This window comes from Archocentrus centrarchus, chromosome 13 (genome assembly GCF_007364275.1).
Source record: "Archocentrus centrarchus isolate MPI-CPG fArcCen1 chromosome 13, fArcCen1, whole genome shotgun sequence".
NCBI classification, from domain to species: Eukaryota; Metazoa; Chordata; class Actinopteri; order Cichliformes; family Cichlidae; genus Archocentrus; species Archocentrus centrarchus.
The window spans coordinates 8,119,305-8,145,466 of NC_044358.1; the positions used below are offsets into that span (position 1 = coordinate 8,119,305).

Genomic DNA, 26,162 nt, shown 5'->3' on the forward strand with positions numbered 1-26,162 from the left:
TTTGGACTCTAGGGAAAACAATCCATAACTGATGGTGTTCACCTGTGTTTTTCTATTCAGGTGTGCTTTTACTGCACTGGCAAAGTGTTTGCGATCATTGTCATTGAAAACTGGAGCTGTTGTCAATCAGTCGCTTTCCAGATGGTATTGCATGGTGGATCGAACTGTGATGGTACTTTTCTGTATTCGTATTTCAGTCCATTTTGACAGGATCTCCAACACCACTGGCTGAAATGCCGTGACAGAAAGGAGGAGGGGAGGTGAAGGAGCACAGGGGTGCCTAATCAGCGCTGTACTTCTGTTATTGATCACAGCTGTTAAATACAGCCGACTACAGAAATAATTTTGTCCACTTTGTCCAGTTTCACACATGCACACACACAAGAAAAAAAAAAAAAAAAAAAAAAAAAATATATATATATATATATATATATATATATATTTTTTTTTTTTTTTTCTTGTTTTTTTTCTATATCATAACTGGATAGTTTTATTCAACATTAATGTCTCACTTGTTATAGTTGGAAATTAATCATTCTCTCAGCTGTATTCCTTGATGTTGAAATGTGTTATGCTTGTTTTAACAGCTTATTTTGAATTAAAGACTTAAAATTAAACCACAAAAAGGAGAAAAAGTTCGTTCTCCGTTTAACCAGCTGTTTTTACACAGCTGTGCTTCGCACTCACGGTTGCTAGGCGACATGAGCTACGCAGAGGTGACGGCAGCTGATATGAAGGCTAGCCGCTCACTTCCGGCCTTTGTGGGCTGCGAAAGACGTGGGCCGGGTCCTTCGCAGGATGCAGCCCCTAATTTGGACATTGTGCGTCGATATAATCTGTATGCCTGGAACTCGTGCACTGAGAAACGTTGCACGGTGCAAAGTGCGATTAAAATGCGTTAAAAATTTTAACGCGTTAATTTCCCTGTAATTAATTAATCGAAATTAACGCGTTAAAGTCCCAGCCCATATATATATATATATATATATATATATATATATACATATTAGGGCTGTATATATATATATATATTAGGGCTATATATATATATATATATATATATATATATATATATATATATATATATATATATATATATATATATATAATTTCCTAAACGGCATTCCAAATTATATGTGTATATTATAGAGAGAAAGAGAGAGCGACCTTCTGCCTCAAACCCATCGATATATAAACATAAGCCACATGAAAATCATACAATAATAAAAATCATAAATAATAATGTCTAAATTAAAAATAATAGATTGACGTAGCAGACGTCAAACGTACAGACGTCAGAGGCGTTGACAGTATCCGGAAGCTACGGAAAGAGCGGAGGAACAATTATGTGCAGCTGCTGAAAGGGAGCGCTTAGCTAATTGTGTGTTCATAAACATGGCAGCACATCTGAAAAAGCGGGTTTATGAGGAATTTTCCAAAGTTGTACAAGTGAGTACATTAAATCCGTTCTGTAGCTGCTAGTGTAAAATTCTGTGCAGAATCAGCGCTAACCCTGCGCTGTATCAGGATGACCCGGGTCTCCGCAGAGCTAACAGCCTCTGACAGAAAGCTGCTGTTAGTTTCCGATAACCTACAGTGGAAGGAGAGGTGCCGTTTCTGCTGGTTTGCGGCGTTTTGAGCTCAGTCTGTGTTTACATCGGCTTTAGTGTTGATGTGAGTCATGAAGCCGGTCCCTGAGCCCAGAGGCTGTCCAGGGTCTCCCTGCGCCGCTCGGAGAGGAAGCTGGCGGCACTATAATCGTCTTTAAAAGCAGCGCTGTTTTCTTTAGTTCTTGCGGTGGCTTCACGAAGCGATGACTTCCAGCTTTCAGTGGTTCAGTTTGCTGTGACTGTGATGAGGCCATGGCTCTCGGGTTGACTTGCCTGTGGCGTTACCACTAAAAGAAGTAAAGATGGAGGGGAACAGCATCTGCAGTAATGTCACAATGCAAGGGTCGGTTGTGTTGAAGGGGGGCAGAGTGTGGAAGTGAAAAGGTGGCTGGGGAGAAGAGGTCATAGGGGCATCTCTGCTTAGACTGCTGCCCCTATGACCTGGACCCCCAAAAACCAGTAGAAAATGAATAAATGGACAGTTCCTAGTGTATGTGTTCATACTGAGTCCATTTTTATGAACACAAAAAAACATTAGACCCAGGAGGAGAGAAAATGGACCTGGTACTTTTTGTTGTCATAGTGATGTTTGTATGCTTACAGATTCCACATGAAGAAACTCCGGCGAAGAAGCTGCGTCTGTCCAAACCCAGCAAGTCTGCTGCTCTGCACATTGACCTCTGTAAAGCCACCAACTCCACCGATGCCCTGCAGTACCTGCTGCAGTTTGCACGCAAGCCTGTGGAGGCAGAGAGCGTGGAAGGTGTGATCCGGATCCTGCTGGAGCACTACTACAAGGTAAGGAATTGTGGGTAGCAACCACAAACATAATAATAAAATACAATGCTTGACAGTTTTTAATTAAATGAAAGGGATAAATCTGGACTTTACAGTGTCCTAAAATCATTCTGATTTGAGCTCAAAGTTAAGATGAACACAAAACAGTCTGATGTGTAATGACGGTGATTCTTTGTTCCAGGAGACGGATAACTCGGTGAGGCTGAAGATTGCCTCTCTGCTCGGCCTGCTTTCTAAAACGCAGGGCTTCAGCCCCGACTGCATCGTTGATGATGCCATTAACACACTCAGCAATGAGAGTACGGCACATTTGAGCATATAACCTTCTCCACAACTTAAAAAAAAAAAAAAAAACTTTATAGTAAAACTGTACATTGTATTTCTTTCTGTGTTCAGAGTCACATCAAGTTCTCGCCCAGCTGCTGGACACTCTTCTGGTCATTGGCACACAGCTGCCTGAGAGCAATGCAGTCAGACTGAGGCTCATAGAGGTGGCCTACAAGGTGATACAAACACACTCTTGTCCATGCACAGCACTCGTTATTACGGACTCATCAGGACTTTGTGCACAAAGCAGTACATCTCCTCTTTGTTTCCCTTCTCTTTTCTCATCTTAGCACCTCTCTGATACGTATTTTGGGGTGAGGAATAAGTGCCTGCAGCTCCTGGGATGTCTCGGCATGGTGGATGCTCCTTTAGGAAAAGAAAATGAGGGAGCAGGCACATCCTTAGGTTTGTAGAATCACTTACTGTATTTACTGTGTCTAAATCTTGAAATGTTGAAAGTATGGAGGGGGATATGTAGGTATGCTGTCCAAGCTCGCTGCTGGCTGGTGATGCACATTTGGACACCAATTTGAGGTATATAGATGTGCAATTTAATGTTTTAACTTAAAACTGACTTAGTTTCATGTTTTCTTGATCATAAAGTAGTTTATTAAGGCTGGGACTGCTCCGTTGTCAAAGCTGGATCCCATTGCCTGGCAGCCGAAAGATCGTAAATATTAACTGGCTGTAACTTCATTATTTTGGGGGCTTTTGATGTGGTTTAGGTATCAAAATGTATTCTTTTCCATGATCTTTGAGATCACCTCCTGAAAACTCATGTGTTGTGATTGTGCTTTGAGTTACTGTGTGGTGGTTTTTATGGCACCCTCGTATTTTACATGCTCCTCCAGGAGGGCTGAGGGATGTCCAGAGCATTATCAGCGACTACTTTGGAGACCAGGACCCCAGAGTCCGCACTGCAGCCCTCAAAGCCATGGTAGGAAAACCCTGCAAACCCCCCTCACACTCACCAGAAACAAAGCAGAAACACACGCATAACGCAGCTTGCTCTGTGTGTTGCTGTTTGTCTTCCAGCTGCAGCTGCATGAGAGAGGGATGAAGGTTCATCAGATCATTTATGACCAGGTACAAGCAGAATATGTCCTCACAGTTACTGCACTGTAGCTTTAAATGTTTAAGCCAACCTTCTTTATGTGTTTGTGTGTGTTTGCAGGCCTGCAGGCTGCTCACAGATGATTACGAGCAGGTCCGATCTGCAGCAGTGCAGATGGTTTGGGTGCTCAGCCAGCTGTACCCAGAGAGGTGAGGTGACCCAGATACTCATCCTCAGTTTCAGTCAGCGTAGCTGTTGAGTTTGCTCTGCTCTCCGATGACATTTAAAAAGTCAAATCCTAACCGCTCATGTATGTAAGAACGGTCTCTGCTGAAGTGCTCTTCACAAGCAGAAACCTCCATGTGTGTGCCACATTTCTCTTCTCTTTGCTATAGATCTTGTCCTGGTAACATGTAGACTCGTGGAGATTTTCTTCACAAATATATTTATTTTAAACAGTAATGACAAAGCAAAACAACAAACAAAAGAAAATACAGTTTGACTCCAGTGTATTTAGCTCACAGCAGTGCATATCCTCAAAAGAAGAAGTCCAGAAAGCAGGCAAAACCCGGCAAACAGCTAAAACGTAAAGAAAACAGGACACTGCAGATTATTCCAGCAGAGTCCGCATCAGGTCAAAATCCCTTTTAAAAACCCTGACCATTTATTAACCCCTAAAAAAATCATAACCGGGCCCCTAAATCCTTTCAAATGTCCTTTCTGTGTCCTTCGGTATGTATCTTATTCTTTCCGGTGACTGGTGTGATTATGGCTTATCCAGTGCCAAACATTTAATCCTAGTTTTCTTGTTAGCTTTTCAACACTGATGACACTTCTGTCCAATCAGCATTGTGCCCATCCCATCGTCCAATGAGGAGATCCGGCTGGTTGATGATGCATTCGGTAAGATCAGTCATATGGTCAGCGATGGCTCCTGGATGGTTCGGGTGCAGGCCGCAAAAACACTGGTGAGTGAACAGGCTCAGACTGACGCACACATTCATACCCACACGCTATTTTCATCTCTGTGAATGCAGATTTATTTAGTCTTGGCTTTATAAACGAGGTACATGTTAGCTCCTGTTTGGAAACTGTCTTTGACAGATAAATGCAAACACAAAAGAAAATGTGTCATAACAACAACAACCAACAATTAAATCACAACTAAATACACAGGACACAAACCAGTAAGCAGGCATACTGGAAGGTGTGTATGATCTTTGGGCAGAAATAGTCCCCACATGAAGAACCCAAAGGTGGAACCATGTGTCCTCGTATTACTGTAGAAAGGTTGGGAAAGATCCCTGAGGATCGCTCGAGACTCACAAAGCTGTGTTGTTGATCTGGAAACTTACTCCATGTATTTACAGTCTTAATGAGTTTAATGAGAAAAGAACTAAGCAAAAAAGCACCAAGCTCCTCTGCTGCCTAACGATGGGAAAGAACCAGCACGCGTCTGTCTGCAACTGTCGCAGCTACACCCGCAACATCCCCACTCAGAGTCAAGGAAACTTGTTGCTTCTTCTTCTTCTGTGTACTCAGGATATAATTTTCCTGTCTGGCTTCACTCACCCCAAACTCATCAGTCAGGCTAAGCAGTCCACAGAGGTGTTTATCAGCTCAATAAGTTAACCCAGGCTTTAGCTACAAGTATGTTCATGTGAGAGAGATGGTGCTGGCAGCATCTGACCAATCACAAACACTGACAGGCCAGCAGAGCAGCTGATTTTACATGTTAGAGAAATATATTTAATAATGTACGAGTATTGACTATTAAACAACTCTATCAAGTCAGTAAAGCTGTAATGAACATTCGCACAGCATACAGCTGCATCTGAACAATGATTCTTACTGTAACAGGCAGGTACACCCGGTAATGTGTTGCATTTTATGTGTGTGACAGTTAATTTTAAAGTGGAACTTGTTGTGTGTTTTCTCGTGTGTCAGGGTTCGATACTGCAGGTCAGCCCCCACTTTCTGGAGCAAACTTTGGATAAGAAGCTGATGTCAGACCTCAGGGTGAGTTATTGAAGTCTGACAGTCTGCAAGCAAAACTGTGTTGATCAGCGCAGCTCCGCTCACTTTGCTTTTCTTTCTTTTTTCTGTCCAGAGGAAGCGTACAGCCCATGAACGGGCCAAGGAGCTCTTTGCTTCTGGAGAGTTCTCCTCTGGCAGGAAGTGGGCCGATGATGCACCGAAGGAGAAACTGGACACCAACACGGTGAACCTCATCGCCTCGGGTGCCTGCGGGGCATTCGTCCACGGCCTGGAGGATGAGATGTTTGGTACGGGAAACCCAGCAGATATTTTGGGTCACATGTCACATGATGATGAAGCATTTGGTAAAGGGGAATTGTGCTTCAGTGTGGGCAGCAACGGACGGCCCACCTACCTGCAGAGAGCGTTGTTTCCAGGTGGAGGCAGTGTCCAAAGCATGCAGTACAGCAGGTCTTTGGACCACTCCGGCTCCAAATACAAACATAAACGTGTATACAGACGGTCAATATGCAGGGCCATAAATTATGCTTAATGCTTTTTGTGTCTCATGGAGCCTTTTTAATGGAATTATCTGACACATAATATGACCTGCTGTGAGGTTCACCATCTGAATTTTCTTGTGTTGTTAGGTTATTAGCGCTTTATATCAGGGATCTCTGCATTCATACTCTTTAAAGATGCAGCTTGCTAACCACACTTACTAGCATTAACTCCACCCTCTTGTTGAAATATGGTCACGTTTGCTCCCAAAAAAATATCACGGCTGCTGCCAAAATGATACAATTGAGGCTTCAAAATGCAGAATCCAAAACTGAGTGGTGTCAGGGTGGCTCTTTCTTTCTGTTCGGTCTGTGATGACTTCATGGTGTACATCCGTGGGAATGTGAAAGGGAACACGCCACCTTGGACTTTTCCACTGAAAACTTCTCAGTCGTGTCTGGAGATCGAGTTCTCATCATCTGCGATGTTTACTCACTACATGTTTGAGGTCTGGTTATGTTGCAGAGTCAGTAAATGTTGTTTTCTGACTCTAGCCTCTGCTCAGGATCAATGTTCCCCTTTTTGCTGAGTAGTTTTCCGTGTTTTAAACGTTATTTCAGAGGTCCGTATTGCAGCGGTGGAGGCGTTGTGCCACCTGGCTCGGTCATCCCCGAGCTTTGCTGAGAAGTGTCTCGACTTCCTGGTCGACATGTTCAACGATGAGATCGAGGAAGTGAGGCTGCAGTCCATCCACGTGCTGAGAGAAATCTCCACCCACATAACGCTCAGAGAGGACCAGCTGGACACAGTGCTGGCTGTGCTGGAGGTATGAGAGCAGTCAAACAATCGGGAAGCACAAACCTCGAGTCACGTTTTTGTATCTGCCAGTTTTCACGCTGATAAGTCGCTGTCTGTGCCCAGGACTCTTCTCGAGACATCAGAGAAGCTCTCCATGAATTATTGTGTTACACCAACGTTTCCACTAAAGAGTGCATCCAGCTGGCTCTGCTGGAGCTGCTCAAGAACCTCAACAAGTATCCCACTGACCGCAACTCTGTGTGGAAGTAAGACTCTGTGACCATCTCAGTGGCTCTGCAGCACTGCAACACGCTGAGCTGTTGGTTCATGTTTTTATTTATAATTTTTCTCTTCTACCTTTAGGTGTTTGAAGTTCCTGGGATCCCGCCATCCCACGCTGGTGTTACCGCTGGTTCCTGAACTGCTCAGCACACATCCATATTTCGACACGCCAGAGCCAGACATGGACGATCCAGCCTGTATCCTTCACACACCTGAGTAATGACAGCCACTCGGGCTGTTCACGTCATGCCTTATCATTGACTGGTGCAGCCTTCTGTGGTGTGGCTGCTTTTCTTTCCTTAAGTCCACATTTGTATTTTAAACCTTAGTTAATCATTTTCTTAACGAGCTTCAGCCTGTTTAGAAAGAAAGAAGCAGGTTTCAGTGAAAGGTTTGCTCCTTGTTTAGAGTCATGACCGGGGTTTTTATTACAGTAGAGTTCATTTTTATTTTGTTTTCATTTCAGTTTAGTTTCCTGTTATTCTTAAAAATGTGTTCAGTTTTGTTATTAGTTTCCGTGTATGCGTTTTTATAATTTCATATGGATGCACATGAAATTTCCTTTATATATTTATTTTATTTTAGTTGGTGCACAAAATATTGTCTTAGTTTCTATAATTTTCCTGTTGCCTTAATTTTAGTTTCTATTAAAAATGTTTTAGCTATAAACCTGTTAAACCTGGCAATGCCAGTAAAATCCTGCTTCTTCTGAGCACCGTGTTGAACAAAAATACTGATTTATTAATTTTCTTGTTGGTGAGCAGACAGCTGTGGTTCTCGTTGGAACAGCTGTTCGTTCGCTGCACGCCGAGCTCCGGTTTCTCTTTCTTGACTCTGCTGATGTCAGACATCGCCGTTCTGGTGTTGGTGTTCAATGCTGCCACGTCATGCCCCACCATGCCGGCGCTGTTCTCCGACCACACCTTCAGACACTACGCCTACCTGAGGGACAGCCTGTCCCACCTCGTGCCGCCGCTGAGAGTGAGAACTGAAAGAATGCATCAAAGCGTAATTTAGTGCAGCTCAGTGCAACAATTCAGCTTCAGGTTTTTATGATGCACATTCAGCATTTTGGTAACATAGGAACAATTTTGATCCAGTTTCTGTTAATGTGCTGATTATTTATTTGATATTCAGACTCCATGAACTGAATCCGTTTGGCCCTGTGAGTATCAGTGTGTCTGAGCTTCTCTTCCAGAGTGTAGCTTGATTCAGGCTTTGTCACGATACTTCCTGGGGACCTTTTAAGGCTCAGCTCAGTGCAGCCACTGACGTCCTAAAAGGAAAACTAACAAGAATCTTTACAAAGAAGCAAATAGTTATCTAAGTTCATCAGGCTGCGTGTGCGTGTCAAAGGAGGCACCCCCATTATTTCTTAAACACATGAAAAAAATCATACTAAATATACTTTGTGACATTAGATAATGAAGCAAAAATCAGTGGTCCTCTTGATTCTGCTCTCAACCTCAGTGAGCAGAGCAGGAACAGGTTCTCAGCCAGCTGCTGGTTCTGGATAGAGTTCCTCCAGCTCACAGAGGGTCTTCATAGCAGATTAACAGGTACCATCAGCAGCTGCAGTCCAGGATGCTGGAGTTAGTCTGTTTAACCACAGCACGAGTCTCACAACAGGAGGAAACAGGAAAGGCCGGTGCAAACGTCTGAGCTTCCAAAATAAGAGTGCAGGGCTCACCCAGTAGTAAATGATGGTGGTGTCATCGCAGCTGGATGAATATATATCTGTATACTAGGGAAGCCCGCCCAAATAAATGACAATGCATGAAAAGCACCGTACATACACAGAAATGTGTTCATTAATGATTTAGTGGTGGAAAATTGACAAAAAGCCTTATAACTATGATTCTTACAAGTGTGATGTGTACTGTCAACATATAGAAAGTAACATATAAAGATTTAAAATATCGTGGCACGTTTGACCTCTGACCTCACACTTACGTTTCACATCTGCCTTTCTTTCAAGTTGACCCCAAAATGTGTTCTATCTTCAAAGACAGTATTGATAAGAGAAAGAAAATGAATCCACATAAATAAAAAATAAACTCAAAATTATGTCATGTTAAATGGTTTCAGTGAGGCAAACAGAAGCCTGCACTTTGCACTTGTTTTTACTTAAAGTAGATTTAAGACTACATGAGTATATACAAAGTACAATACTGCTCCCTCTAAAGTAAATACTGCCCAGAGCTGCCTTGGCAGAAGTCTGAGTGCTTCTTGGTGATACTGGTGACAGCGTTTCATATTTTCAAGGCTGAATGATGGTGCACAAAGGTTGGTGCTCGGTGATGCTCACGCTCTCTGTGACTGTTCTGTTTTAGTTGCCCGGCAGGAAGCAGGTCTACGGTCTGGACTCGGTGGACTCGGGTCCGGGTTCTGGCTCCGTGGAATCGGCTCAGCTCTTCCTTCAACAGAGTCTCAACAGAGTCAGCACCATCCAGAACCTGGAGGCACCTGGAGCTCAGGACCTGCTGGACTTCACCATACGGTAAACAGATGCAGGACCTCCTCCTGCATCCATCCATTCCAACCGTCACTTTCTGAACACGTTTTATGATTCCTCTGATAGAAGTTTGCTTCTCTTCCCAGAAAATTATCTTTGTTTTGTGAACATTTAGTGTTTTACTTGCAAATGTTACATCAGATAGACACCATGAATATCCCGACTAATTAGCGTAACTGTGTGAATATGATGGTTATTTATGAATAAATGATTCGTTAACTCGTGTCTGTCAGAGACCTGCAGCGGCTCGGGGAGCTGCAGACGGAGCTCGCCGGAGCTGCTGACTTCTGTGCTACATACCTGCGCTGCCAGCTGCTGCTGATGAAGGTAGGAGTGTGTTTCTGCTGCGGCACTTCAGGAAACACCCCGGTTCTCCAGAATCACCACTCTGTGCCTCATTTCCTCAGGCTCTGCAGGAGAAGCTGTGGAACATGGCTGTCCCTCTCTGCCTCAAACAAAACGTCACAGCCACAGCAGCGGCGCAGCAGGTCAACACACACACGCGCACACAAGTATAACAACAGCTGTGACATCATGTGATGTGTGTTTTGATGCATGTAATCATGATTGTAGATCTTAGAGGAAACCTACAAGCTGGAGTTTCTGTACAGTGGCTTGGAGATCAGACAGGTGGCCATAATACATCATGTTCGACTCCAGGCCAAAGCTCTGCAGGTCATCCTGACTGCTCGCACCAGACAAGGGTAAATATACACACACACACACACACACACACACACACACACACACACACGGATACCCTGTAAGTTTCTCAGTCTGTTTTTTTCCTCCTCAGGTTGGATCCTCTCATCAGTAGCTGTGAGAGGTTTTTGCAGGATGTCGAGTCTTTTCAGAGGTATATTTATTTTTTGATTTGTGTGCATCTGTGCAGCACAGCGATTAACACTGCTGTCTCACAGAAAGAAGGCCTGGGTTCGAATCCACCCTTTCTGTGTGGAGTTTGCATGTTCTCCCCATGTCTGGTACTCCAGCTCATGATTCCAGTTTGCCCACAGGTGTGAATGTGAGCGTGTGTGGTTGTCTGTCTCTCTGTGTTAGCCCTGCGACAGACTGATGACCTGTCTAGGGTGTACCTTGTCTCTGCCCTATGGCAGCTGGGTTAGGCTCCACATACCCCCGCCACCCCACCCCCGAATTGGATAAGTGGAAGAAGATGGATGGATGTGTGCATCTGTTTCAAACTAAAGTGTGAATCAAACTAGGTTCGATCAAAACTAAAGAAACAAACCCCATAAATAGGAACATCATGGAGTCTGACGTATTATTGTCATATTAGTGTGTTATCATTACAAAGGAAAATGCCGGGTAGGTTTGTTGGCCCCCACAGCTGGCCTGGCTAACTGTCACAGTGTCTCTCTCTCTCTCTCAGGCTGTTTCTGACCGAGCTGCCCCACCTCCAGGACAGTTTTGTGGATAAACTTTTGGAGCTGATGCCACGGCTGTCGTCCTGTAAACCAGTGGAGCTGGTGAAGATCCTGCAGACAACCCTGAGACAGAGCGGCCTGCTGCAGCTCAGACTGCCTGAACAGGTGCAGTGAACACACACAGTCAGTGAAGCTGAGCCAAAGTCCTGTGGAGTGGGCGATTTCCAAATGGATCATAGTAACGTTCTTGGTCGATGGTAGTGCTTATTCTGCAGTGAGCATGAAACAGTTACCTGGTGCAGGTTCTGGTTTGTGCTCCTGGTTTGACTCCTGACCTGGAGACTCAGCTCTTACCAGCAGTGATAATCTGTCACAGTTAGATCGGTTTGATCCAGACGTTTATGTTTGCTTTGCTCGTGAAATGGTGAAATTGTAAATGTGCGAGCGGTCAGAACGGGATGATCTAAAAACAGCAGCAGCACTCGAAACTCCAGACGGCACGATACAGTTACAGAGGTCAAATCTTTCAGAGTAAAGGTCGAGGGTGTACTAATACCACACCAGGGCTGGAGCCACTCTGTCACATTTAAATGATGTATTGTGTGAATTTATGTTTATCAGTTTTCTGCCAAATATTTAAAGAAAAAAAAACAAAGCTTTTTATTAAAATTTAAACTCATGAAGGTTTCTGTGTTTTATGGACGGAGTTCCTGAACTTTGATTGAGCCTCATAGACCATGACAGCAGCCATGGTGTTGATTTGAATAACAATTTTTTAAACCTCTTTGCTGGTCATCAGATCCATCGGGCGACGGCCACCATCATAGAGCCGACGGGCGAGTCTGACAACCCGCTGAGGTTCACGTCCGGCCTGGTGGTGGCGTTAGACGTCGACGCAACGCTGGAGCACATCCAGGACCCCCAGAGCACTGTGAAAGTACAGGTCAGTCAAATATGACACTAACCTCAGCTCCTCAGGCGACACAAATAACTGCGTAAACACAAACGTGGGTGCACTTTTTATAGCTGCCTCCTGCAGCCTCCCTTTAAAAACTTCAATTTCTTTTTTCTGTGCGCTCTTCATTTTTCTCCAAAACTGTGTTTATCAGTGGTTAAACATGCAGCTTCTGTGATTTTGCCCCTCTACACCACCACCGTGGATTTTAAGTCAAACTAGATGTGATTGACATGCAGGTTTTAAACTTGAAGTTGAGGCCTTTTAACAGAAGCATTGCATTAACTGTTCATGCACTCCTGTGTTTGCAGTCTTTCAGTTTCCCAAAAATGAATTGCTGTCACACTGCAGGGCTCCAGTTTTCCTGTTTGTTGCACTGGTTTCATTGTTCTGCTCGTTTCCAGCCCAGCGCCTGCTCCTGCAGCTCTTACTGCAGTGGTGGTTAAACATCCTTTTTCCCACCGATTTAAACTGGACCTCAGTTTTATTGGCACAAAGTGTGCAGAACAGAACTTTTTAACACCTGTTAATGAGCTCAGCACAGTTTGAGTACAGAGCACATCAGGATCAGTGAGTGCAGCGTGAATCAGGCCGTTATTATTCAGCCTTAGAAGCACTGATTTGTTTGTAGTTGATGTCCATGTGAAAAATTCAGAGTTGGATGTTTGCTGCTGCCTCTGCAGGTTCTGTATCCAGACGGTCAGAGTCATGTGATCCACCCTAAGCCAGGAGACTTCAGAAAGCCGGGACCCCACCGGCACAGACTCATCACACAGGTTTACCTCTCACACACAGCGTGGACAGGTCAGTATCAAACAGACGCATTTAAAATATTAAACCCAAATTAGATGTTTATTTACCACTCCCAGGCTTCTTTTTTTTTTAACAACTTTATAAACAATAACATACACTCTGACATCATCATGTCTCCACTCTGTCTCTGTGTTTGTAGCTTAAGTCCAGCATAAGCAGATGTCCTTTAGCTGAAAATATAAAATGATCAAATTAAACACACTTTGAATTGTGGCTCCAAACTAGTAAAAACTCTCCCCTCTATCATCACTTTGTCTCTGCCCTCCACGACTTTACCTCAGAGCCATCTCAGATCGAGGTACGTCTCCTGCTGGCCTACAGCTCCTCCTCCACCTCCCTCACCTCCCCTTCCAAGCTGGGATGGAGCGAGAGCTTGGAGAGCCTCCCACCAGCAGAGGCCGCCGTCGAGGGAACGATTCCTCTCAGCAAAGCCGTCAAAGTCTACATCATGCCCAAACCCACCCGCCGCTAGCGAGGTGCTGCATCGCTCTGACATGCAGGACTGAAAGAACTGTTCATTTCTAATTAAAGCTGTACGTGAACGGGATTTTGTTTTCTCCTTGAAAAATGTAAACTGTTCTCCCAGAGTGGTCATTTTGACCATTTTTAAATTTTGCAGAGGAATATCTTTGACATAAACCCCCTGAAAGTGTAGGACCCTGGCTTTTTTAAATCTATGTAAATCGTAACATTTTATTAAAATTACACGACACAAAAGAGGTATGAGTATTTCTACCTAGAACTCCCATAGGTGGTGATTCTGACTGCCACACATTACTTGCATAAATAATAAATGTAATATATAAATGTAGTTTATTAAAAAAAAAAGGCATCTGGGAAGGGAGCTCAGGACTGCACTGTAGGAGGCTGACAGTTGGTGTTGTAAGCCACCACCTCTGCTCAGTGATGGTCGTTCAGTGGACAGACTTCTATTACTCCTCTTTCAAATTATGTCTTCTCGGTCCAAAATATGAACATTGACATCCTCAAAAGACGTGGTTATCCCAGCTGGGCCCTCATCAAATCAGCAAAGATGCACAAAGAAGAAGGTCAGACACCAACAAGGGATTAAGAGAACCAAACACAACAACACTCACCCCTCATGCAGCAGGTTTGTCAGAGAAACTCCAGAGAATTTTCTTTAATCATGACATTCCAGTGTGCTTCAGACCCAGCCACATTCAGACAAAAATTGGCCCCAAGGACAAAACTCCCAAACACAGGCTAAGCAGGGCAGTGCAGCGAGTGCTCGGACCTCGACAGGACAAGACTCAGCTGGACTCCTGCACCTAAAGGAAGAAGGGCACTCTTGAAGATGCCCATGTTCACATTTGGGAAGACAGATGGTTTGAAAGAGGAGTAAAAGAAGTTTGTCCACTGTGAACGACCATCATCGAACAGATGTGGTGGCTTACAACACCCGCTGTCAGCCACACACAATGCAGACTTGAGATCCTTTCCCAGGTGCCTCAACCCTCACTCACACCTTACTTCAGGTTACCTCAATATGTCACATGATTGACTCACACCTTTTTTCACACCTTTTCCCATGTGATGATGCACATGAATAATAGTGGGTCAAAGATCACCTCTAAAGGGGACAACCCCCACTAGGGTTTAAATATCTGGGACTCTCCACCTCTTGGTTTAAGAACTGAAGAAGCCTCGTGGATAAGAGGTGGGCCATCTTCAAAGTGGTGTTACAGGTAAAGCTGGAGGAAGCATAAGTAGCTTTTATGGTGAATATGTTTTGCACTCATTATTTCTTATAAAGACAAACTCGTGATAAAGTTTCATTTTCTGTTTATTTCATGTTGCAAACAAATATGACTGAAGTCAATCTGAGTTCCTCGGTTAAAGGTACAGCTCAGCTTTTCTGTGACTGGAATCAGAAGCAGAAAAGCTGCTCTCAGCGCATCATTTCCCGCCTCTAGTTTCAACAACTTTCTGAGGGTGAGACGAATCAACTGTGGTCTGATTATTCACTTAAAGAAGCAGTTATCGTTAAACATGTCTTATTACAGGGGATTTCATTGAATAGAATTCAAACGGAGAAAAGAAACTAACCACAGTTTGCACGTTCTCCCAGTGTGGGCTCTCTGCATGCACTCTGGCTGATTTTGTAGGTGTGACTGTACCTGTGTCTATGCTGTGATTGGGGTTCACTGGGCAAGTGAGCGAGAGCTGAAGCTGAGGTGGAGCCTGTGGAAGACCCTGAGGTCCTTCCTCAGGTTTACCTACAGAAACACTTTTAATTCTTCCAGGTGGATCTTGATGTCTGAAGGCTCCTTTAGAGCTGTGGGCCTCAATTCATCAGCAGGTGAGTTTGGGCAGAAAGTTGATGTGTGAACAGGGAAGACAAATGAGAGCTTCCAGTGATTGTGTTTCCACAATCACTGGAAGCCAAAAATGCAACTGAGATTCAAATTCAGAGTTCCTTCAGCTGGATTGAAAGCACCGCCTGATATACTCTCTCCACTGACCCCTGCATGTGTTGGAGGACTTTCTACCTAACACTAGTTTGTCTGAAAGTTAATGTGGTGCAAATGACATCAAAGCTTGTAGAATCCGCCTCGGCCGGTCAGTGAGGTGAGGGTGACGTCAGCAGGTGGAGTGGAAGACCCCGCCCACCTTTGCTCCCTGGCTGGCCAGTTTGTTGTATTCAGCGACAGCCTTCTCCGTCTGGAACACTTTGACATCAACACCTTTCTGCTTCACAAAGTCCAGAGTGGAGGAGGGAACCTGAGAGCAGACCACACTGACAGCCATCAGCTGGATGCCTGTGACTACAGTAAATCTCCTTCCTTACAGAAATCAGTACCAGCAGCTCGGTGTGGAGTCTGTTCCATGTTTTAATACAGCCAAGTCACAGATATGAGTGAATTTCAGCATTAACATTTCTCTAACCTGTAAAAAGGTTTGGTATCTTTTCTTAAAAATTATATTTATTCATTTTGGGCTTAAATTTCAGGCCTGTGACAGGCAGGTGTGCTGAATGCTGCAGCAGATCAGCTGTGTTAGTGCGACTGAGCCTTTTGGAGTATTTTAATGCAGTTTTCTGACATATCATAGTGCTGAGTGACAGGCTAATAAAATACATCACACACACACATCAGTGTGTCTGTGTCTGACACTAACACAGTTTATGGATGCAGCTGCTGACCTTCTCTGATAACTCCACCCCCTCAGCCAAATACAGCTTATATACTGCTCTTGTTGTGTTTTAAGCTGATAAATGAATCATTCTTACCTGCAGCGCCTCGCTCATGCCTCTGCCAATTACCAGCAGGTCAATTCCCTTCCTCAGCACCTCCTCCAGGTCAGCAGGTTGCACTCCTGGGTAATGCTGAGGAGGAAAAAGCCCAATCTCACAAATCTGCCTCGGGCTGATTTACAGTCTGTCTGGCTGCACTTACGTCGGTGCCGGTCTCTCTCCAGTCCCAGGCTCGGCTCCCTCCAGGCCAGACCTTACAGTCCTTGTAGCTGGAGGAGCATCCCTTCACCTTCATGTGGCCCCAGGAGAGAGAAGCGATCTCGGGGGAGGACATGTTTCTGCGAGGCCACCTGATGGAAGACAAGATGAAGAGTCTGTGCAGCTTTGAAAGACTGCTCCCAACAAGGCATCAAAATAATCTGAGTGAATCTGACTCCTTAGGATGTTTACACTGATACACTGAGCAGCTGGAGAACATAAACTGACAGCAATAATTTATCACGTAAAACCAACAATCTAAGTGATACATGTACGCTGCCCTGTGCTTCCTCTTTGCACGTGCAGATTACACAGGGTTAAACTCACTCACTCACACACACTCACTCACACACACCCCTCAGCATTCGTCAGCAACTCAATCCAAAACCTTCTCCTGCCACTTGTGCTGTTAATCACAGGACCTGACTGGAGTCCATGTTTAAACAGCTCAGTCTCCTCACTGAACCAATAAAACCTGTCAGTCAAACTCAGTTACTGCATTTATGCAAACTGTAACAGGCAGCAAGTGTTAACAAAAAGAAGCTGTTAGGCTGTAACAGCGAAACATGAAGCTGAAGTGTGTACTGCTGCTGCTGCTTACCCGACCGATGTCAGCACACTGAACACACCCCTGAACTTCTTCCTCCTCCTGTAATTAAAGGGAAAGAAGCGAAACACAGACTTTAGCCTACACGCTGTAACAGCCAGTCTAATGAGTTACACTCGCACTCTGAGGACTCTGCTCTGGGTGTACATGTGTACATACTGGACAGGCTGCCAGTATCAAATATGTCATGAGCCCTTCTTCTGAAGCAGCACATACACTAAAAACTCAGTAAAGTTACTGTATTGATTTCTATTGATGTCTTACGTTCCCAAACCGTTTCAATATTCCTCACCGAGGATGATTCCTGTCCAGATGATACCTTAAATGAGAAAGTGGCAGACATATTCCAGACATCCCAGGAAAGCTGGACACACTGCTTCACAGTAATTTATGCTCTTCATTGGCTCCACAGATATACGCACAAATGTTTTGAAGAGGACACCGTCGTGTTTGTGGGACTGTCATTTTGCTGCCTTTAGAAAACACTTTTCTCATGTTTTAATTCAGTGAACGGCTCAGCTGAGACTTTTAGGTGGATTAAAGCTGAAAATACAAAAAAGCTGCTGGGACGGAAAACCAGATTTGTACTTAACCCCCAAAATAGCATAGACTTGGTACCTTTTATTTATTTGTAGGGATTTCATTATTATTGATCATTACTTCAGAAAGATATCAGACTTATTTAGTACACAGTAAACACAGAAAGTTACACTTACAAGAATAAGTCAATCTCACCAACACACTTTCACTCAATGCAAATCATCATCATTTGTAAAAACGAAATAAAGACAGGAGATGTTCTTTGAGAGCAGGGATCCTCAAATCCAGGCCTCGAGGGCCGCTGTCCTGCAGGTTTTAGATGCGTCTCTGCTTCAACACACCTGAGTCAAATATAGAAGTCATTAGCAGGACTCTGGAGAACTTGACTGCATACTGAGGAGGTCATTCAGTCATTTGATTCAGGTGTGGTGGATCAGGGACACATCTAAAACCTGCAGGACACCGAACCTCGAGGCCTGGACTTGAGGATCCCTGCTCTAAATGATCCAGTTCTGTCAGCTTAATATTTGTCAGTGTGTGTCTGCTGAGTCAGCTACATGACAGCGTGAAGTTCTGTTTGCCCGACACTTTTTAATGAGGCTGAGTAAACTGAGAAGCTGAGCAGCCTGTTAACGTTTTACACTGGAACTGCCTCATTTTTTAACAACATAATTAAGATAATGTTTGTTGTGGAGATTTGATTTTATACATGTTTGGAGGGAGTGCACCGTTCCTGGAAATACTGCAATACCAGGTCGATGCGTGGAGTGGACGGAGCAAGCCCCTATTCCATCTCCCTGTTCCAAAAATCAATTTAATATATGGTCCCCGGGTAGGGGACGTATCAGATATTAAACTGATAAGAACAGATACTACACTTGATCTTAGCCAAAAGGCCGAGAAGCGATACCGACAAACTGTCGGACGAGACCGAGTCACTCCCCGCACAGCCTCTCTCACTCACGGTCCGGATATTGAAAAAAAAAAAAAAATCCTGTAACAACGGCTAACGGACAGCGTGTGAAACACCAACATTAGAGCAAAGTAGAAGAAAAATCTTAGAGTTGCTACAAAAAAGTTATTTAAGAAACAACGGCGCCAGTCCACACTTCCTAGTTACGTAGCCTGCTCTTATCCAATCACAGGCTGCGGCAGCCACAGGGAAGAAAGGCGACAAAACCTCTCATTAAACTCTGATCTTACCGACTTTAACCTCAAACCGTGACAACTGTTACCACCGAGTCCTCCGTGGGTGAGATACACGCACGTGAACAGTTCGTTTTGTCGTTAAAGGCTGCGAGGCGTCAGCGCAGCCGCCATTTTGGTACGGAGAAGCGTCAACAGTCGTGTTCAGTGAGCACTGATGACACACACACACACACACACACACACGGAGCTCTGCCGGACACGACGTGGTCAATCAGCTGCTGCTGGTTTCCATAAAAAAATACATCAATAATCATACAAAACGTGAAGATATCAAGAAAAGAATGACTAATTTGCACTGAAATATTTAAAAATAATTTCATGCGCTAAAGCAGCAAATAAAGCTTTGGAAGCTGGGTCACCTGAAAAGGGGATTTCTGTTTGATATTAAATATGTCAAAATGTTTCGAGATGCCTCCATGGGCCTTGTTTGGTTAGAAAACGTCATCACAAACACTAATCTTGGAAACATTAACTGGATATATATATAAATGAATTAGAGGTTAACCCATTAATTACAATTAATAAACTATACTTAAACTATGATCAAAAATAAGACTGAGAACCAGGGGCACAGCTATATACTTTCTGAGGTGTATCCAGGCACACTTTTAGGCGCGGCAGATGGCTGCCCCTCCCTGAGCCTGGTTCTGCCGGAGGTTTCTTCCTATTAAAGGGAGTTTTTCCTCCCCACTGTCGCCAAAGGCTTGGTCAGAGGGGGGATCTTCTGATTGTTGGGGGGCTCTTTAAACCAACCACTGATCAGTGGTTGGTTTAAAGAGCCAACTGATCAAAGGTTTTACATGTCAGGATATTCTAAAAAAAAAAAAATCCTCTGGTCTTTTTCAGGTTGTAAACTTCTTTAAATCCAAGTTCAAATTAACAGCATGACATTAGACTGTGTCATTATTTAGTAAACAAAGCTAAAATGCAGGGTCATAATAAGTATAATAAGTGACAGCCAGGAGCTGATAGTCAAATACACTTGATGAACTGCTCACCAGAAGTCGTGAGCAGCCCTATGAAAGTAGATGTTTTGGCAGTTAGCTGCTCTGCAGTCTGCAGTCCATCACGCTACAGAGAGAAAGATCATGTCTCCTCCTCATCCTGGCCACACAGAGCAATCCACATGGCCAGGATGAGGAGGAGATAGAGGCAGAAGCAGCAGGGGAGCTATCTGATCAGGCAGAGAGTGCAGGAGAGGGGACTGCAGTGACCCCCAGACGAGGCAAGGCACAGAGGAAGAGTAGTGACCAGATGATGGAGGAGTATTTGAAGAGGAAGGAAGTCAGGGAGGTAGAGAGAGAGAAGGAGGGAGCCCAGAGGGATGACACAACACACTTTGTGCTCAGATTAGCTCCAGCCACGAGGAGTTTGCTCCACCAAAGCAGTCATGGATGAGAACTAAAATCCAGGAGCTCGTGTATGAGGCAGAGTTTGAGCCATCACAAAATGATCCATTTCTTTAGCTTATTCATTTCCTTATGCATGAGTTTGCTTTTCTTAGGGTTGGTTTAATGAAGATTCTCAGTCATCCAGGCAGCTAGATGCAGGAGCGCAGCTATATACTTTCTGAGGTGTATGTAGACACATTTTTTAGCCCCCCCTCCCCCTGCACGCCCCTATGCACTGCATATAGTGCATACCCACTTTTTGCGCCACTGCTGACAACTACTGTGTAAAAAAAAAGAGGCAGCTCAGTGTAAAACGTTAACAGGCTGCTCAGCTTCTCAGTTTACTCAGCCTCATTAAAAAGTGTCGGGCAAACAGAACTTTATGCTGTCATGTAGCTGACTCAGCATACACACAGTGACAAATATTAAGCTGACAGAACTAGATCATTTAGACTTGAGTTTATTTTTGATCATAGTTTAAGTATAGTTTATTAATTGTAATTAATGGGTTAACCTCTAATTCATTTATATATATATCCAGTTAATGTTTCCAAGATTAGTGTTTGTGATGACGTTTTCTAACCAAACAAGGCCCATGGAGGCATCTCGAAACATTTTGACATATTTAATATCAAACAGAAATCCCCTTTTCAGGTGACCCAGCTTCCAAAGCTTTATTTGCTGCTTTAGCGCATGAAATTATTTTTAAATATTTCAGCGCAAATTAGTCATTCTTTTCTTGATATCTTCACGTTTTGTATGATTATTGATGTATTTTTTTATGGAAACCAGCAGCAGCTGATTGACCACGTCGTGTCCGGCAGAGCTCCGTGTGTGTGTGTGTGTGTGTGTGTGTGTGTCATCAGTGCTCACTGAACACGACTGTTGACGCTTCTCCGTACCAAAATGGCGGCTGCGCTGACGCCTCGCAGCCTTTAACGACAAAACGAACTGTTCACGTGCGTGTATCTCACCCACGGAGGACTCGGTGGTAACAGTTGTCACGGTTTGAGGTTAAAGTCGGTAAGATCAGAGTTTAATGAGAGGTTTTGTCGCCTTTCTTCCCTGTGGCTGCCGCAGCCTGTGATTGGATAAGAGCAGGCTACGTAACTAGGAAGTGTGGACTGGCGCCGTTGTTTCTTAAATAACTTTTTTGTAGCAACTCTAAGATTTTTCTTCTACTTTGCTCTAATGTTGGTGTTTCACACGCTGTCCGTTAGCCGTTGTTACAGGATTTTTTTTTTTTTTTTTCAATATCCGGACCGTGAGTGAGAGAGGCTGTGCGGGGAGTGACTCGGTCTCGTCCGACAGTTTGTCGGTATCGCTTCTCGGCCTTTTGGCTAAGATCAAGTGTAGTATCTGTTCTTATCAGTTTAATATCTGATACGTCCCCTACCCGGGGACCATATATTAAATTGATTTTTGGAACAGGGAGATGGAATAGGGGCTTGCTCCGTCCACTCCACGCATCGACCTGGTATTGCAGTATTTCCAGGAACGGTGCACCTTCTCCAAACATGTATAAAAGAAAATCTCCACAACAAACATTATCTTAACTATGTTGTTAAAAAATGAGGCAGTTCCAGTGTAAAACGTTAACAGGCTGCTCAGCTTCTCAGTTTACTCAGCCTCATTAAAAAGTGTCGGGCAAACAGAACTTCACGCTGTCATGTAGCTGACTCAGCAGACACACACTGACAAATATTAAGCTGACAGAACTGGATCATTTAGAGCAGGGATCCTCAAGTCCAGGCCTCGAGGTTCGGTGTCCTGCAGGTTTTAGATGTGTCCCTGATCCACCACACCTGAATCAAATGACTGAATGACCTCCTCAGTATGCAGTCAAGTTCTCCAGAGTCCTGCTAATGACTTCTATATTTGACTCAGGTGTGTTGAAGCAGAGACGCATCTAAAACCTGCAGGACAGCGGCCCTCGAGGCCTGGATTTGAGGATCCCTGCTCTCAAAGAACATCTCCTGTCTTTATTTCGTTTTTACAAATGATGATGATTTGCATTGAGTGAAAGTGTGTTGGTGAGATTGACTTATTCTTGTAAGTGTAACTTTCTGTGTTTACTGTGTACTAAATAAATCTGATATCTTTCTGAAGTAATGATCAATAATAATGAAATCCCTACAAATAAATAAAAGGTACCAAGTCTATGCTATTTTGGGGGTTAAGTACAAATCTGGTTTTCCGTCCCAGCAGCTTTTTTGTATTTTCAGCTTTAATCCACCTAAAAGTCTCAGCTGAGCCGTTCACTGAATTAAAACATGAGAAAAGTGTTTTCTAAAGGCAGCAAAATGACAGTCCCACAAACACGACGGTGTCCTCTTCAAAACATTTGTGCGTATATCTGTGAGCCAATGAAGAGCGTAAATTACTGTGAAGCAGTGTGTCCAGCTTTCCTGGGATGTCTGGAATATGTCTGCCACTTTCTCATTTAAGGTATCATCTGGACAGGAATCATCCTCGGTGAGGAATATTGAAACGGTTTGGGAACGTAAGACATCAATAGAAATCAATACAGTAACTTTACTGAGTTTTTAGTGTATGTGCTGCTTCAGAAGAAGGGCTCATGACATATTTGATACTGGCAGCCTGTCCAGTATGTACACATGTACACCCAGAGCAGAGTCCTCAGAGTGCGAGTGTAACTCATTAGACTGGCTGTTACAGCGTGTAGGCTAAAGTCTGTGTTTCGCTTCTTTCCCTTTAATTACAGGAGGAGGAAGAAGTTCAGGGGTGTGTTCAGTGTGCTGACATCAGTCGGGTAAGCAGCAGCAGCAGTACACACTTCAGCTTCATGTTTCACTGTTACAGCCTAACAGCTTCTTTTTGTTAACACTTGCTGCCTGTTACAGTTTGCATAAATGCAGTAACTGAGTTTGACAGGTTTTATTGGTTCAGTGAGGAGACTGAGCTGTTTAAACATGGACTCCAGTCAGGTCCTGTGATTAACAGCACAAGTGGCAGGAGAAGGTTTTGGATTGAGTTGCTGACGAATGCTGAGGGGTGTGTGTGTGTGTGTGTGAGTGTGTGTGTGTGTGAGTGAGTGAGTGAGTGAGTTTAACCCTGTGTAATCTGCACGTGCAAAGAGGAAGCACAGGGCAGCGTACATGTATCACTTAGATTGTTGGTTTTACGTGATAAATTATTGCTGTCAGTTTATGTTCTCCAGCTGCTCAGTGTATCAGTGTAAATATCCTAAGGAGTCAGATTCACTCAGATTATTTTGATGCCTTGTTGGGAGCAGTCTTTCAAAGCTGCACAGACTCCTCATCTTGTCTTCCATCAGGTGGCCTCGCAGAAACATGTCCTCCCCCGAGATCGCTTCTCTCTCCTGGGGCCACATGAAGGTGAAGGGATGCTCCTCCAGCTACAAGGACTGTAAGGTCTGGCCTGGAGGGAGCCGAGCCTGGGACTGGAGAGAGACCGGCACCGACGTAAGTGCAGCCAGACAGACTGTAAATCAGCCCGAGGCAGATTTGTGAGATTGGGCTTTTTCCTCCTCAGCATTACCCAGGAGTGCAACCTGCTGACCTGGAGGAGGTGCTGAGGAAGGGAATTGACCTGCTGGTAATTGGCAGAGGCATGAGCGAGGCGCTGCAGGTAAGATTGATTCATTTATCAGCTTAAAACACAACAAGAGCAGTATATAAGCTGTATTTGGCTGAGGGGGTGGAGTTATCAGAGAAGGTCAGCAGCTGCATCCATAAACTGTGTTAGTGTCAGGCACAGACACACTGATGTGTGTGTGTGATGTGTGTATTTTATTAGCCTGTCACTCAGCACTATATGTCAGAAAACTGCATTAAAATACTCCAAAAGGCTCAGTCGCACTAACACAGCTGATCTGCTGCAGCATTCAGCACACCTGCCTGTCACAGGCCTGAAATTTAAGCCCAAAATGAATAAATATAATTTTTAAGACAAGATACCAAACCTTTTTACAGGTTAGAGAAATGTTAATGCTGAAATTCACTCATATCTGTGACTTGGCTGTATTAAAACATGGAACAGACTCCACACCGAGCTGCTGGTACTGATTTCTGTAAGGAAGGAGATTTACTGTAGTCACAGGCATCCAGCTGATGGCTGTCAGTGTGGTCTGCTCTCAGGTTCCCTCCTCCACTCTGGACTTTGTGAAGCAGAAAGGTGTTGATGTCAAAGTGTTCCAGACGGAGAAGGCTGTCGCTGAATACAACAAACTGGCCAGCCAGGGAGCAAAGGTGGGCGGGGTCTTCCACTCCACCTGCTGACGTCACCCTCACCTCACTGACCGGCCGAGGCGGATTCTACAAGCTTTGATGTCATTTGCACCACATTAACTTTCAGACAAACTAGTGTTAGGTAGAAAGTCCTCCAACACATGCAGGGGTCAGTGGAGAGAGTATATCAGGCGGTGCTTTCAATCCAGCTGAAGGAACTCTGAATTTGAATCTCAGTTGCATTTTTGGCTTCCAGTGATTGTGGAAACACAATCACTGGAAGCTCTCATTTGTCTTCCCTGTTCACACATCAACTTTCTGCCCAAACTCACCTGCTGATGAATTGAGGCCCACAGCTCTAAAGGAGCCTTCAGACGTCAAGATCCACCTGGAAGAATTAAAAGTGTTTCTGTAGGTAAACCTGAGGAAGGACCTCAGGGTCTTCCACAGGCTCCACCTCAGCTTCAGCTCTCGCTCACTTGCCCAGTGAACCCCAATCACAGCATAGACACAGGTACAGTCACACCTACAAAATCAGCCAGAGTGCATGCAGAGAGCCCACACTGGGAGAACGTGCAAACTGTGGTTAGTTTCTTTTCTCCGTTTGAATTCTATTCAATGAAATCCCCTGTAATAAGACATGTTTAACGATAACTGCTTCTTTAAGTGAATAATCAGACCACAGTTGAGTCGTCTCACCCTCAGAAAGTTGTTGAAACTAGAGGCGGGAAATGATGCGCTGAGAGCAGCTTTTCTGCTTCTGATTCCAGTCACAGAAAAGCTGAGCTGTACCTTTAACCGAGGAACTCAGATTGACTTCAGTCATATTTGTTTGCAACATGAAATAAACAGAAAATGAAACTTTATCACGAGTTTGTCTTTATAAGAAATAATGAGTGCAAAACATATTCACCATAAAAGCTACTTATGCTTCCTCCAGCTTTACCTGTAACACCACTTTGAAGATGGCCCACCTCTTATTCACGAGGCTTCTTCAGTTCTTAAACCAAGAGGTGGAGAGTCCCAGATATTTAAACCCTAGTGGGGGTTGTCCCCTTTAGAGGTGATCTTTGACCCACTATTATTGATGTGCATCATCACATGGGCCAAGGTGTGAAAAAAGGTGTGAGTCAATCATGTGACATATTGAGGTAACCTGAAGTAAGGTGTGAGTGAGGGTTGAGGCACCTGGGAAAGGATCTCAAGTCTGCATTGTGTGGCTGACAGCAGGTGTTGTAAGCCACCACATCTGTTCGGTGATGGTCGTTCACAGTGGACAGTCTAAGGTTGATTAAATCCCAATTTAGAAATGTATTGATTCAACAATTCACTGTTACTGTAACACAGAACACTTCATTAAAGTGCACAAAACAAGAACACATAAAAGCAGCACTGCAGGATAGACAATCAGTGCATATACAAAATAAATGATTTAGAGAATAAAAGTTTTACATCCAGGTCATCTTATTGGAAAAACAAACAAAAGCTTGAAACACTAATTTCTTACATTATACATATACACTGCTCAAAAAATAAAGGGAACACTTAAACAACACAATATAACTCCAAGTAAATCAAACTTCTGTGAAATCAAACTGTCCGCTTAGGAAGCAACACTGATTGACAATCAGTTTCACATGTTGTTGTGCAAATGGAATAGACAACAGGTGGAAATTATTGGCAATTAGCAAGACACACTCAATAAAGGAGTGGTTCT

General features: G+C 44.0%; 3 protein-coding genes and 2 non-coding genes across 5 annotated transcripts; 3 read left to right on the forward strand and 2 right to left on the reverse strand.

The window, feature by feature from the left end:
- The first annotated feature begins 1,328 nt into the window (after nucleotides 1-1,328).
- On the forward strand, nucleotides 1,329-13,732 carry ints4 (integrator complex subunit 4). Its single transcript, XM_030744392.1, has 24 exons — nucleotides 1,329-1,449; nucleotides 2,214-2,408; nucleotides 2,590-2,707; nucleotides 2,805-2,911; nucleotides 3,026-3,140; nucleotides 3,587-3,672; nucleotides 3,771-3,821; nucleotides 3,910-3,998; nucleotides 4,637-4,757; nucleotides 5,737-5,808; nucleotides 5,900-6,074; nucleotides 6,888-7,093; nucleotides 7,189-7,331; nucleotides 7,429-7,544; nucleotides 8,195-8,328; nucleotides 9,681-9,847; nucleotides 10,096-10,189; nucleotides 10,270-10,350; nucleotides 10,436-10,566; nucleotides 10,659-10,718; nucleotides 11,253-11,412; nucleotides 12,047-12,190; nucleotides 12,886-13,006; nucleotides 13,297-13,732. The coding sequence occupies exons 1-24, from the start codon at nucleotides 1,396-1,398 to the stop codon at nucleotides 13,485-13,487; spliced, it is 2,931 nt and encodes a 976-aa protein (XP_030600252.1). The 5' UTR covers nucleotides 1,329-1,395; the 3' UTR covers nucleotides 13,488-13,732.
- Nucleotides 13,733-14,801: 1,069 nt separating this feature from the next.
- Nucleotides 14,802-18,994, reverse strand: aamdc (adipogenesis associated, Mth938 domain containing). Its single transcript, XM_030744472.1, has 5 exons — nucleotides 18,838-18,994; nucleotides 17,089-17,136; nucleotides 16,432-16,579; nucleotides 16,266-16,361; nucleotides 14,802-15,757 (listed from the first exon to the last, which is right to left on the reverse strand). Exons 3-5 carry the CDS (start codon nucleotides 16,561-16,563, stop codon nucleotides 15,617-15,619), a joined length of 369 nt encoding a protein of 122 aa, XP_030600332.1. The 5' UTR covers nucleotides 16,564-16,579; nucleotides 17,089-17,136; nucleotides 18,838-18,994; the 3' UTR covers nucleotides 14,802-15,616.
- LOC115791377 (U2 spliceosomal RNA) lies at nucleotides 18,352-18,542 on the reverse strand. Its single transcript, XR_004020919.1, has one exon. It is a non-coding gene; the product is annotated as a U2 spliceosomal RNA (small nuclear RNA).
- A 2,108-nt stretch (nucleotides 18,995-21,102) lies between the features above and the next one.
- Nucleotides 21,103-25,311, forward strand: LOC115790610 (mth938 domain-containing protein). The gene is made up of 5 exons (XM_030744447.1): nucleotides 21,103-21,257; nucleotides 22,960-23,007; nucleotides 23,533-23,680; nucleotides 23,751-23,846; nucleotides 24,356-25,311. The coding sequence occupies exons 3-5, from the start codon at nucleotides 23,549-23,551 to the stop codon at nucleotides 24,494-24,496; spliced, it is 369 nt and encodes a 122-aa protein (XP_030600307.1). The 5' UTR covers nucleotides 21,103-21,257; nucleotides 22,960-23,007; nucleotides 23,533-23,548; the 3' UTR covers nucleotides 24,497-25,311.
- On the forward strand, nucleotides 21,555-21,745 carry LOC115791373 (U2 spliceosomal RNA). Its single transcript, XR_004020915.1, has one exon. It is a non-coding gene; the product is annotated as a U2 spliceosomal RNA (small nuclear RNA).
- Nucleotides 25,312-26,162: the final 851 nt, after the last annotated feature.

Excerpts from the sequence above, each read along its gene's own strand:
- ints4 (XM_030744392.1), top strand. The coding sequence starts at position 1,396 with ATGGCAGCACATCTGAAAAAGCGGGTTTATGAGGAATTTTCCAAAGTT. Across the intron at positions 2,708-2,804 it reads TAACACACTCAGCAATGAGA|AGTCACATCAAGTTCTCGCC; the intron begins GTACGGCACATT and ends TTCTGTGTTCAG. Across the intron at positions 7,332-7,428 it reads GACCGCAACTCTGTGTGGAA|GTGTTTGAAGTTCCTGGGAT; the intron begins GTAAGACTCTGT and ends TTCTACCTTTAG.
- aamdc (XM_030744472.1), bottom strand. The coding sequence starts at position 16,563 with ATGTCCTCCCCCGAGATCGCTTCTCTCTCCTGGGGCCACATGAAGGTG. Across the intron at positions 16,362-16,431 it reads GGAGAGAGACCGGCACCGAC|CATTACCCAGGAGTGCAACC; the intron begins GTAAGTGCAGCC and ends TTTCCTCCTCAG. Across the intron at positions 15,758-16,265 it reads GCATGAGCGAGGCGCTGCAG|GTTCCCTCCTCCACTCTGGA; the intron begins GTAAGAATGATT and ends GTCTGCTCTCAG.
- LOC115790610 (XM_030744447.1), top strand. The coding sequence starts at position 23,549 with ATGTCCTCCCCCGAGATCGCTTCTCTCTCCTGGGGCCACATGAAGGTG. Across the intron at positions 23,681-23,750 it reads GGAGAGAGACCGGCACCGAC|CATTACCCAGGAGTGCAACC; the intron begins GTAAGTGCAGCC and ends TTTCCTCCTCAG. Across the intron at positions 23,847-24,355 it reads GCATGAGCGAGGCGCTGCAG|GTTCCCTCCTCCACTCTGGA; the intron begins GTAAGATTGATT and ends GTCTGCTCTCAG.